A 13,705-nucleotide genomic window follows, 5' to 3' on the forward strand; every position below is an offset into this window, starting at 1 on the left:
GGGCTCCCCATCCTGAGAATACCAGCCTTCAGCTGTATGGCTTTATCTGGCTGGCATTAAAATTGGGGGGGACCGCACGCCAGTTTTTTTTAATTATTTATTTCTAATTTTTTTTTTTTCCAATTCAACAAGCTTTATGGGCTTGTTTGAACTGAAAAATACATGAAATAATTGTTGACAAAACTGCAGCCAAAAACGCACCAAAAAAGCAGCAAAAATGCACCAAAAAAGCACCTACATTTTTTGTGACATTTCCAGGCTCTCTCTGACAAGGTGCAGTTTTGGCTGCAGTTTTGGCTGCAGTTTGTGAACACGAAAAAGAAGCAGCGTGCGCATGTAGCCTAATAGTTGCCGAGCTGCACAGAAGACTAGTCAGAAAGGCGGGGCCACCTGTCCTGTGCGGCTTGATCCCCAGTGGCTATTAGGCCGGTTTCACACATCCGGCTTTTCGCTTGTTTGCCGGATCCGGCGCTCTCCCGTACAGACAATACAGTACAGTGACAGCGCTGTAACTTCCGGGTCACATGCGCCGGTCACATGACAGCATGTGACCGGCGCTTGTTGCGCTGTCACTGTACTGTAGTCATTGTATGGGAGAGCGCCGGATCCGGCAAACAAGCGAAAAGCCGGATGTGTGAAACCGGCCTTAGACTATGCTTGTCTCTGAAATGCTGCAGCATTTTGGAGTTAAACATATGTGGCCATGAATTGGGCAGCATGCATCAGCTGTCAAGTTCCCGTTGAGAGACAAACACCACTTAATGAATTTGGTGCCTACTCTGAGAGGCATGAGCCAACATTTCTGGCATACAAAACACCAACACCTTTGACGGGTAGGTGAGATGTGCCCCACCTTCTCCCAAGCTCTGCTCATTTTGGCGAAGTGGACCAAAATTAGTGTGAAAATGACAAAATTTGCCCAATTTGTAACATTTTCATTTGGCTGAAGTGAATTGTACCTGTGCCAAACCTCCTCTTCACTAGAGAAAAACGATAGCCCGTTCCAACGAGCTCAATGTCCACTCCGGACAAGGTTCCTCCATCACTCATGAATTGTACAGCCAGCGTGCTAGGGTTACTGGGACCCTCCGAGACATCAAATTTTGCCCTGAGTGATCCTGATCCTACAATAATACACAAGCAGGAGAATTAATTGCAAACATAAGGGTTACTCACAAACCTCACACCGAGTATATCAAAAAGTGGGGTGACATTTTATACACACACTGCATCAATAATATATATATATATATATATATATATATATATATATATATATATATATATATATATATATATATAAAAACTATATTGTGTAAAGTTGCCCAAAGCAAACCTCCTAAACTGTATATATCTTTAATACCTTGCAGAGTGCAGGACCCACAAAACCCAAACACACCTATACAAGCAGGGTAAGTGCAACCATAGAAAGAGTCAGGACCTTTAGTTACTGTGTAATGCATATAGTAGCGGTCATTTGCCGCCAATATATTACGTGACGCTCTGTAATAAAATACCCACCACGACCCAGGATTCTGTACTCACCTCCATTTTCAGACTTTTCTGAAATCACAGACATTTTCCAAAAGGCTTTCATTTGTTCTGCATTCCTACAAGAAAAGTAACTTTCCTCATCAGTGCCAAAAATGAGAAGATAAAAAAAGGTGACAAAGGCACTAAATAAGTCGTGTGTGTACAGTGAACGTTTACAGGTTTCAATAAATACATTTCTTTTCATGCGCTGTAGTCTTCTCACATGAAGTGGAGAGTGACTGCTCTTGTAATAACATATTAGCATTACTAGACCCAGGAGTTGTCAGGGCTCCTTTACTACTCTATCTGCAAACAAGTATATAAATGTGCATGGCTTTACCTGGACTGGTCACTTGCCAAAAAATATTTCAAGGGAACCTATCAGATGATTTATGCGTCAAAGTTGTGGACAGCACGAGTCGCTGTTACAGGGGACGGACCTATATATACAGCAGAGGCCTTTCAATCATCTGCACTGGGAAGCACTAGCCAGAGGCGGGGCAGGACTAGTCAGGACACCAGCTATGGTACTCAGCCAGATCTTTAAAGTATACTTTTTCTGCAACACTGAAGCGTTTCAGAGAATAATAGAGCTGGATGCGATTCATATTGCCCGCGGTTTGGGCCACATAACTAGCCAGAGACGTTCCCTTTAATTTTTGACTTGATCTTGCACTGGGCGCTGCAATAGACTATGGAAAAACAAGAAAGCCAGCTCAACTCAACATGGCATGTATTACAAAATGTGCACTGCACAGAAAATTCCAAACCGTACTATTTTAAAATTTAAACATTTAAAAATGTTTTTAGGTTTTTTTTTTGGTTTTTGTTGAATTGGTTGGCGGCTGACCTCCCCTTGCCGTGCACCTCAATTTGGTTGGTTTTTCCACCTGTGTTGATTTTGGCAATTGGTGACTGTTCACATTCAGTCATCAGGCCCTGTCCACAGGCTATTTATTTTATGCAGCATTTGATAGGGCCTGTCCCGCCCATGATTCAGTCATGGGTACGGGATTGAAAAGCACCAGGTAAGTGCTGCTATAAACAGTTCTACTTTTGGATATGTGAGGCCGTATAGCACATTTTAAATGTAAAATACCTTAGAGTAGAACTGCCCGAAAGAGATTTGCCATGACGTGGCGGGGGAGCTCAAGAAATTGCAATTTTTTGCCAAAAATCTCAGATTTTAAAATAGTGCAGTTTGGAATTTTTAGTGCAGTTCACATTTTGAGTTGAGCTGGCTTTCTTGTATTTTCTTTGCTGCCATAGACTCTCTGTTATTTTGCAATCTACCTGACCTGGTGTAAATGCTGCTTTCTCCTGAATCTGACATTGGTATTCTTTTGTTTCTGTGGCTCTCTGTTATATGACCATCTTTCACCTGTATATTAACTTTTTTCTTTAGCGAAACGAATGTGGTCCTATAAAATAAGACACCTAAGGAAGTGGAGGACCACGCCCACTTGGCTAAAAAGATTTATATACAGGAAAAAGGAAGAGGCCATATCAAGAATGGAGAGACATAGAAACAAATGAAAGCCTATAATTCTGGAGAACAGCAGCAAAAATGACATTTATGGCAGGTAGGAGAATCTGCTGAAGGGCTATAGTAAGTCATAAACACTCAAATATCTCATGTTAGCCAGCTAAAGAAACTGAGAAAAGCCCACAAATGTGTCCTACAGACGACGACTTGAGACAACTCACACATGATGAAATGGATGTGTTAATTGACAACGTCATTAAAAAGGTAGTCATATACAGCAACCAGCCTGCTGTCAAAATAGAGTAGTGGGCTCTCCCATACACTAGGACCTTTAATAGTACACATGAAAATAACCAACTGTGTAATATATCTTATCAGACAAATCTGCTTCTTTCTCTACCATAATTGGTCATTATTAGTGATGGGCGAATAGTGAAATATTTGCGGTCAGATAATTCTTACCGAGTACTATTCCAGTATTCGTCACGAATAATGAACCTAAGGCAAGTCACTGGGGGACCCGAGCAATATTTTTTTTTTTTAAGATTTCCCAGCTATATACTCAGATTCTCCATTAACTTACATTAGCTTCGTTAATTATGAGAAGTACTGGAATAGTAGTAATCAGTAAGAATTATACAAACCAGAATTAAGTATTCACCCATCTCTAGTGCTTATCAAAATTCTGAGGTGAAGACTTTCCCATTACTGAGATGGCAGCTGTTACCGATGAGGTTCTATGTAAATAGCGGAGGGCAGCAGCGAGAGGCAGAGGAAGGAGCGAGAGGCAGAGGAAGGAGCGAGAGGCAGAGGAAGGAGCGAGAAGCAGAGGAAGGAGCGAGAGGCAGAGGAAGGAGCGAGAGGCAGAGGAAGGAGCGAGAGGCAGAGGAAGGAGCGAGAGGCAGAGGAAGGAGCGAGTGGCAGAGGAAGGAGCGAGAGGCAGAGGAAGGAGCGAGAGGCAGAGGAAGGAGCGAGAGGCAGAGGAAGGAGCGAGAGGCAGAGGAAGGAGCGAGAGGCAGAGGAAGGAGCGATAGGCAGAGGAAGGAGCGATAGGCAGACGGAGGAGCGATAGGCAGACGGAGGAGCGATAGGCAGACGGAGGAGCGATAGGCAGACGGAGGAGCGATAGGCAGACGGAGGAGCGATAGGCAGACGGAGGAGCGATAGGCAGACGGAGGAGCGATAGGCAGACGGAGGAGCGATAGGCAGACGGAGGAGCGATAGGCAGACGGAGGAGCGATAGGCAGACGGAGGAGCGATAGGCAGACGGAGGAGCGATAGGCAGACGGAGGAGCGATAGGCAGACGGAGGAGCGATAGGCAGACGGAGGAGCGATAGGCAGACGGAGGAGCGATAGGCAGACGGAGGAGCGATAGGCAGACGGAGGAGCGATAGGCAGACGGAGGAGCGATAGGCAGACGGAGGAGCGATAGGCAGACGGAGGAGCGATAGGCAGAGGAAGGAGCGATAGGCAGAGGAAGGAGCGATAGGCAGAGGAAGGAGCTAGAGGAAGCAGAGGGAGGAGCTATAGGAAGCAGAGGGAGGAGCTATAGGAAGCAGAGGGAGGAGCTAGAGGAAGCAGAGGGAGGAACTAGAGTGTCACAACCTCACTGCCAATGGATCCAGGAAGGCGGCGAGTGTCCGAGAGAAGAGTGGACCCACTGGGCAACAGGGGGACCCGATTTACCCTTTAACAGATGGACGGCCTTGACTAATCGCCCGCCGCAAGGCGGGATGCCAGGTGCCACTCCCAGGGCAAGAGACCGGGACTGTGGCAGCTGAGCGGGCCAGGGTGACAGCCAGATTGGGGAAGCAGAACACAGAGCAGGGACCTGAACAGGAACGAGCAAGGTAAGCACCAGCAGACATCAGGCACAAGACACCAGGAGTCGAACGTCAGGCATGGGTCCACAGGCATAGGTCATGGACATTGGGTCAGGCTCCAGATATTGGGCAGAAGTCATCAAACACTGGACATCGGGTCAGGCTCCAGACATAGAGCAGAAGGCATTAGACACTGGGTACAGCAAGCACGGACCGCAGCAGGGCAGTGTAGGCCAGGCGTGGACCACAGCAGAGTGATGTCGGCACAGCAGGTACATCCAGACTTCAAGTTATATAAAATCCGACTTCATTCACAGGACACTGAAGGACTTCGGGTACAATCTCACAGGAGTATAACAGGTAACACAGCAGGGCTTTGGGTACATCACACTGCAGGATATCAGGGAACATCACATGGCAGGAACACAAATACAGGACACAGGATCAGGCTAGAGTCCAGGGGGAATGCCAGTAACCACATACTTGAATATGCAGATACCTGAGCACGCTGGGACAATGGTTAACCAGACTGCAAACAGGATACCAGCTTCAGACAGGTGACTGGACTCAGGGAGTTAACTGGACTCAGGAACAGAAGACCCAAGCCCTTCAGGAATACAGGAAACAGGACCAGGCTGGAGTCCAGGGGAATTACCAGCATAGGGGACTCAGGAACAGAAGACACCAGCCCTTCAGGAGGAACACATACAAAAACACAAACAAAATACTCTGCCCCTCCTATCAGGGAGAGGAGCCTTAAATAACTGGTAATAGGCTGGGGACACCTTAGCAAGGTGTGCACATTTCCCTAAAAAAGATGAGGAATTGTGCACGCTCGCCCCCTAGGCTGGAGAGCAGGAAACCCCACACAACATGTGCAGAGCCTGCAACCTAGGTGGGAGCAGAGCAGACTATCACGTCGGCATCCACCGGGAACGACAGCCGGGGACTGCACTTATACACGGACAACAGAGAAGAGGGAAGCAGGTATACTGCACAAGGTACAGAGTGACGCCGTCTTCCCTACTATGGCGGCATGACATAGAGGAAGCAGAGGGAGGAACTAGAGGCAGCAGAGGGAGGAGCTAAAGGCAGCAGAGGGAGGAGCTAAAGGCAGCAGAGGGAGGAGCTAGAGGTAGGAGGAGCTAGAGGTAGAAGGAGACGCTAGAGGTAGAAGGAGAAGCTAGAGGTAGCAGTAGAGGGAGGCGCTAGCGGTAAAGGAGTTAGAGGCAGAGCTCCATCCCCCCCCTCCCATACTCATCAATAACCGCTGCCATCTCCTCTCAGTAATGGGAAAGTCTTCACTGAATACAGATTTTACCAAAGAATTGAGAATTTTGATGATGACTGATACAAACTGCTTATTGCCTTGTTTGATATATTAAATGTAAAATTTAATAAGCTTGTTCCTTGCTGTTTTAAATGTACCCATAACCCCGAAGAAGGAAAGTATAGCCCGGTTCTGTTACCCTGTGTATGCCACAGTGCAAGAAGAGCACCTATTAAGAGCTTAGGAAAGCTGCGGGTGTGTACACGTGTGTCACCCAGGACAGGCATCTCGCTGGCCTATCAAACTGGCAAGGAATGGCAGCAAGATGTGGTGGCTTTGTGATCTGGCTGTAGGCTACGCTTTGCTCATGGTGAACCTTTTGCAATAGATCAGAATCCCCCTTTACAAGCACATCAGAGTCACGTGCAGCTAGTGGCGGATTTCTTGAATATAAAGGACGTGGGTTTGATTTACTCTTCCCCTTTCATATTTTCACTTTTTTTGCTCCTATTATTTGTATCACTTTCTAAATTTGAATGTTGTAATCTTTATGTAATTGTAAAATATTAGAAAAAATAAGATGCATTAAATAATCATGATGTTTGGATATTGAAAATCCTTCTTACCATACTGCGGTGGGAATAGACTGCATGTTTGTAACACCGCCATCCACTGGAACCATAACCTGGATGTTTGATAAAGCACTGGGCACTGCCATAGACTCTGGGTTATATTTGTAATCTAGTCTAACATCGGTAGTGTTAGCATTACACTTCCAGTAGGTGGCGAGGTTGAGGGGAGTGGACATGATCCCATTTGATGACACCTAAAATGAGAAGACACAATTTTAGATATCGGCCATAACAGTTCAGGTGAAATGCTTTATATAGACAGCAATGGATGAAGGCAAAGAAACGATGCAAGCTAACTAGAAAACAGGCAGACCACTGTGAATCATTTACTTGAAAATAAGACAGTCTTATATTATTTTTGGTACTGGAAGATGCACTAGGGCTTATTTTTAGGGGAGTTCTTATACTTTGTTTTGGCATCAGTGATTGGGTCACCTGTTAATGAAAATGAATATTCACTCCCTTCCTCCGCCTACTGCTCTGTGCCAGTGTCCGTAATAGAATGTGTTTTAATAGAAATGAATATTCACCCCTTCCCTGACCATAATCCCACCCACCTCTCTGTGTCTGCATCAGTGACTGGAACGCATTAATTGCAAATGAATATTCACCCTTTCCCTGCACATTGCAATGCTCGCACTGGTCGGCGGCTATTCCGACCAGAGAGTGTCAGCGTATATTTCTTTGCAGCTATCACTCTGAGTTGAGGAGAGCCGCAGGCCAGTGTGAGGATTGCGATGTGATCCTCGTGCAGTAATACAGCAGTCTGACTGAATCAATGGAGCCGACACAGAGGGGTGGGTTGGATTATGGGCGGGAGGTGGTGTGAACAGTCATTTAATTTTAACACATGTTCCAATCTCTGACATCAACAGAGGGGTGGGCAGGAATTATGGGCAAGGGAAGGGGGTGCATATTCATTTGCAATTAACACACGTTCCCATCTCTGCCGCCGACACAAAGGGGTGCGCGGGGAAAGGGGGTGAATATTCATTTTCCATTAACTTGCTGACATGTGACTATAAACTTCCGGGGCTTACAGCAACACAACGGGGCAACGTATAGCAATAAAAGTTAAGCATTAACCTTCTTTCAGGATAGTAACATAGTATGGTACACAACTAGGGCTTATATGAGAAGCATTAAAAAAAAACCCAAAAAAAAACCTGTTAGAGCTTATCTTCAGGGTAGGTCTTATTTTTAGGGTAACACTATGTGATTTTGCCTTATAGGAAGCCTGACATGCAGATTATGTAAAAATGTTGAATGTTGAAAGTCCCCCACTTGAATGGAGTGGTGGCTAGCCATATGCAATGCAGCTGCCCTTCATGTATGGGACTGACTGAGATTGCAGAGCACATTTATCGCCTGTTGGACTTCAATCACATATTTATTTATAACCTGTCCTCAGGAGCGTAGGTATGTTGTCATAATGGGACAACCCCACTAACAGATGAGCAGGTTTGTACAGTCTGATAGGTTTATGCAAAATATGGCCAACCTCCCATCCATCCTCCAAGAATGATTTCCTAGATTTGGCAAATGGACCTCCAAATATTGCTAAATTTAGAAGATGAAACCATGGAGGTAACCAGCCAGAATGTCAGAACCTAATTTATAACATGGAGTATATTAGACATCATCCTTTATATAAAGTATATTTATGCTGTGACATCAGCTGAATATTAATACAGGACATGGGGGAAAAAAAATCACGGATCCATGTCAGCCGAGTACAAGGCTTATGCACGTATAGTACATAACCCATGGAATTATTCATGTCTCAACTAATATTAATAAGTAACCGGACTCCAATCTAACCCAAACAACATAGTCAAAACACCGGTACCGTCATATTTTGTCAACTATATTTTATGCATAAAGTAATGGGAATAAGATATCAACATGAAAACAAGAAGCGTGAATATTACTATTGCCCATCGAATAACCTGCGTGTGACTTTTCACCCAGAATCATGTTTGTGTCAATGATTGCAAAGCTAAAAAAAAAGAAAAAAGTATAAAAGAAAATGCCTGTGACTGTGTGAGAACCGCTGTCCTCTATTGGACTTACATGTTCATTTAATTTCATAATTTCAGGGATAAGTGATTACAACAGTGGATTTCCAAGGATCTCTTATGTATGGCTGTAACTGGCATGAAAAATAGTCTGAAATACTAACTGATAAGGTGTTCCCCAAATAAAATTAACTGTACAAGTGAATATAAGAAACTTTGTGATATATGTTATTAGAGAAATATGCTTTATTCTCTACTTTCAGTCACTTTTTGTCTCCAGCCCCAATCATTCACCTTCAAAAATTGCTCACATCTGTCTACAAATCTGTCTGCAGTGAGGAATCAAAGTACACCTGCTGCCTGATAATGTCTATGCAGAGGAGAGAAGGGGGGAACAAAAAAGAAAGACATAAGGTAAAATTGCTGAGGCTTATTAGGTGTTATTCCTCTGACACAACCATATAACAGCTTATTCTGAAAAGTCATCTGAGCAAAACGTTATGCATTAAATGGATTCTGTTCGGTCCCCTCTGTCCTCCAACCCAGCAGCGTTCACATGTGTATGCCAAAAGTCCCTCCCTAATCAGCCCTATATAATGTTATTCACTAAACTCAATGTTTAAAAAAGCATTTTTAAAGTGTGCTGTTTCTATGCTAGTTAGGCCCTTGACTAGTCAAAGAGGCATTGTTTGCCCAGACTAGTCATCCCTCTTTCCATATTCTGATGCCCCTGTGGGTGTGATAACATGAGTTCTACTGAGTCGGGCGTCACCGCAGCTCCTGGAAATCTCGTGCATGCGCGGCTCATTTCGGCAGCGTTATTGGATTCAGAGATGCGCACTGTGCATGATCAGAAGTGCAGAAGCTGTTCCTTCCGATCATGCGCAGTGGGACGCGTACACCCGGCTTATGAAGCGCACTGACACTGCCGAAATGATCCGGGCAAGCACAAGATTTCCAGGAGCTGTTATCTCGGGAGTGTGATAACATGGAAAAGAGGGCCAACTAGTCTGGGAAAAAAAAGCCCCTTGGACTAGTTGAGACATAATTAGCATAAGAACAGCGAACTTTACAAATCCTTTCTTTGAACTTTGATTTTAGCAAATAGCGTTATACAGGGCTGGATAGGCAGGGGATTCTGGCATACACATGTGAATGCTGCTGGGTTGGACGGCAGAGGGGACTTTAAAGGTTACTTTTAAACAGGTTTCCAAGCTTCAGATATTAATGGATTATCCTTAGAATAGGTCATTAAAATCAGATCAGTGTAGGCACCACACCCAGCTTTCCCAGCCCTCAGCTGTTTTCATCACCGGCTGGATGTAAATACTGACATGAGCTACACATCACAGGTCTGGAAGTTGTGTAGTGGTTGTTCTCTGGTACCACAGCTCTGCTCCCATTCACTTCAATTGGAAATGAGCTGTAGTAGTTGGGAACGACTTCCACACAGCGTATGAAGTCAAGTGGTGTCTATATTCAACTGCTAAAAATTACATGAGGTTACGGGTGTCAAACCCCCCATCAACCTGAGGGTGATCAATATCATAAGCCCATGAAAACCCCTTTAAAGAAGCACTCCCAATATTTTTTTCTTCTACAGCTGCACTCCCCACATGATTGTCTGGTACACTGAACTTATCTTGTACAAGGTGTACTTATTCCCATGCCGTTCAGCGTCACATGTTTTTTCCCTTCAGCCTCCCATTTTTTCCCTTCAGCCTCCATCTTGATTCCTGGATTTGATCTTTTATGTTATTGCTCCTTTGCTCTGCTATCAGTCTCATCACTACACCACCACATGAGCAGCTACAATACCATCTCTATCTACTGGTAGGACACGGTGTATATTCTCCTAAATTAGCCAATAGACAGTCAGGAGGCCAAGCTGTAATCTCCTACACTATAATTGTGTGGCAGAAGCTATGTAATCATTAACGGTGCAGAAAGTGTGTGGTACAGTCCATGCAATTGCATCATACAGGAAGTTCTGGTGACCAAGATGATGACCCCCTTAAGAGATCATAAAGCCATGTAATTTCCAGGGGGTCACCATGTGATCACATGACCCATTTGATGAGAAATATACCATACATTTCTAGATAAAAAGGCACAGCTAAAGTATTGTTGGTTGAATTGCACACAGTGAAAGATTGGGGACACGAAAAAAAAACTACAGAAGGGCACTTTTTTTAAATTAACGAGGATGCAGACAGCTCCGGAATGGTTTTGTGAGCTGGTAGTAGAGGTCAGGTAGACGAACGCAAGATGACAATTAGTCAACTAAAAAGGTTGGTTACTCATAAAATATGATCTCTCCCTGATGAAGCGGTCAATCAACATCACGAAACGCGCGGCGGAGGTCTTTTCAGGCAGTTAGTGGTACATTGTGCGGGCTAATGTTTCCATGGGTAAAACTCCAATATATCTCTGGGGACTCTATTTAGAATAATGCGGTCTATTATAGGCAGCAATACTGTGGCTAAGTAGTGTAACAACTGTGTCTAACTAATTTATTCAATGCTTCATTCCCCCTTTTGTTGTTAAATTAGGTGTCTTCCCTGGATTTCCTTGTATGGAACACTTCTGTGTCTGCCTACCTTGGGATTATTTATTCCCCTTTTTGTAACATCACATAGCACCTTGTTTTTACTGTGTTTTTTTCTAAATATTCTTTACATTTTTGGATTAATAAAAATATTTGTACATTAAGCCATTCAATGCTCCTAGTGTTCTCCTTTGCCATTACTCATAAAATATTGTAGACGTGCCCAGGGTGACAATGTTCTCTGAAAAGCAAGCAAACATTGCCAGGACATTACATGGTGGGTGTGCGACTCTCCAGTTCTTTACCTGGTATTTTAAGATGTCTACATTATAATAGGAGGCAGACGGGTTTTGCTCGGAAGACTTCTTGAGGTAGGCAGTAACTGCTTGCATATTCATCCAGAAGTCTTTGCAGTTGTTGTCACTTTGTGATGGATCGCTGTAACGAAGATAAACATTTGGTCAGGAGGATAACCATGGAGAAAAAAATTGGTGCAAGGTCAGCGCTATGGAGCAAGGTTTGGTGACTACATGTGGCCACAATGCTGGCTCACACTGCTGCTGCTGTAGGCTATCATCCTCTGAGGGCTTCTGTATGTGGAATCATCTCATCACACAGCAGATATCACTCTAGTCCCCTCTTCTGGTACCAAAATCACTAATACGTAGCAATTACATAAGGCCTGCTATGAATATCTGTAGTGTTTCTTCGGTCATTGCTCTGTGGCCCCTCTGTCTGCCATACACTTGGACACATATCAGATCATCTTCCATGAGAAACACATAATCCAGATTACTGGTAATAATGTATAGTGCTAATCCAGGGAGATACCATGGGTGGGTTTTACCTTTCTCAGGATTAAATGGCTTTGTAGATTTAAACTGTTACACGTAAGGAGCTAATTATGTAGGAGTTAGTTCATGCAAACTACAGTTTCCATGGCAGGGCCACCGACATCAACTCCAAGATGCCTGGAAGCATACGGTATGGGCACGGCTTTGGCAGGGGGCACTTTGTGCTAGGGATACCTATAAGCCAAGGCTCACCCACACCTCTATCAACGCACACATCTAACATCTTATAGAGACAAGTCTGAAGGTGGATAGTCATGATAAAGGGAACCTGTCAGGTCAAAAAAGCGTTATAATCGACAAGCAGTAGCCTGTGAGAGCTAGAAACCCCTTCCTACCCATCCCTGTGTTGTAATATTGTGTAATATGAAAGTAATAAAATACGTTTCATTACTTACATATTCCCTATGTAAATGAGCAGGGTCTCTAGCCCCATAGGCCCCGGGAGCATATCATCATGGATTTACATGAGCGATGTCACGTCTGCTCCTTCAGAATCCTGCGCACTTACATTCTCGCCGCCTTCTCATTCAGGTGTTTACTTGCTGGGTTCAGACGCACACTGCACATGACCGAAACCGCAGGAGTCTTCTGAGCATGTGCAGTGTGCGTCTGAAGCCGACACGCAAACACCAGGATAAGAAGGCGACAAGAATGGTAAGCGTGCACGCGAGGAATTCTGAAGGAGCAGACGTGATATCGCTCCTGTAAATCCATGGTATCACGCCCACAGGGCCCATGGGGCTAGAGACCTATGCTATTTACATAGGGAACATGTAAGTAATAAAACGTATTTTATTACTTTCATATTACACAATATTACAAAACAGGGATGGGTAGGAAGGGGTTACTAGCTCACACAGGCTCCTGCTTGTAGGTTATAACGCTTTTTTGACCTGACGGGTTCCCTTTAAATAGATATTCTGTAAAGTGAATATTACTGCAATATATTCCAGCGTCATCTGGTGAAACAGAAGTGAGACTACAGCTAAAACACGTTCTGCAGAGTGTAAAGGCACCGGTGCGGTGTGCAGAACAGCGTGCGGACAAGGATCTGCAGGGCCGTACCTGTATAGCAGCTGTGTATTTGGTAGAATCTGCTCCAGCTTGCTGGTGTTTTTCAGCCTGAAGCAAAGCACGGCCGGTGATGGGTTGCTTGTGAACAATTTAATAATCCCACTTGGAAATGACACGGTCATATCTCCAGTTATCTTTACAATGCACCTAGGAGGTCACAGAGAAGAAAAATCAACTTAAAAGGGGTGCTATGAAATTGGGATAGTAGTGTGCAAATAAGCAGGATTGCAAGTGGCTTCTTTTTCTATCTGTTGTGGTTCAAAAGATGGGAGTTAAAGGAGTATCACCATCTCCAAGATCCTAGCCCAATATGTTAAAATAATATTAGCAAATACCTCCAATGAGAAATATTGTATAGCTCTCTTGATTAGCTCTGTTGCTTACCTAATGTGCAGGGTATTGCAGAAGCATAGGTATGCATGGTTATGAGCACAATCAGTTAACTAAGGGTATGTACACACATCAG

At 44.3% G+C, this 13,705-nt stretch overlaps 1 protein-coding gene across 2 annotated transcripts in view; it reads right to left on the reverse strand.

The window, feature by feature from the left end:
• The window catches only part of FCHO2 (FCH and mu domain containing endocytic adaptor 2), a 235,623-nt gene that overhangs the window by 13,491 nt on the left and 208,427 nt on the right, over window positions 1-13,705 (reverse strand). For both annotated transcript variants that reach the window (XM_075325194.1, XM_075325187.1), the window contains 5 exons: window positions 13,231-13,386; window positions 11,617-11,749; window positions 6,740-6,939; window positions 1,546-1,610; window positions 960-1,124 (listed from right to left, as the gene is read on the reverse strand). In XM_075325194.1, coding sequence (XP_075181309.1) covers window positions 960-1,124; window positions 1,546-1,610; window positions 6,740-6,939; window positions 11,617-11,749; window positions 13,231-13,386 — 719 coding nt within the window. The remainder of the gene's footprint in view (window positions 1-959; window positions 1,125-1,545; window positions 1,611-6,739; window positions 6,940-11,616; window positions 11,750-13,230; window positions 13,387-13,705) is intronic.

Source organism: Anomaloglossus baeobatrachus, chromosome 1 (assembly GCF_048569485.1).
Source record: "Anomaloglossus baeobatrachus isolate aAnoBae1 chromosome 1, aAnoBae1.hap1, whole genome shotgun sequence".
Classification (NCBI taxonomy): Eukaryota; Metazoa; Chordata; class Amphibia; order Anura; family Aromobatidae; genus Anomaloglossus; species Anomaloglossus baeobatrachus.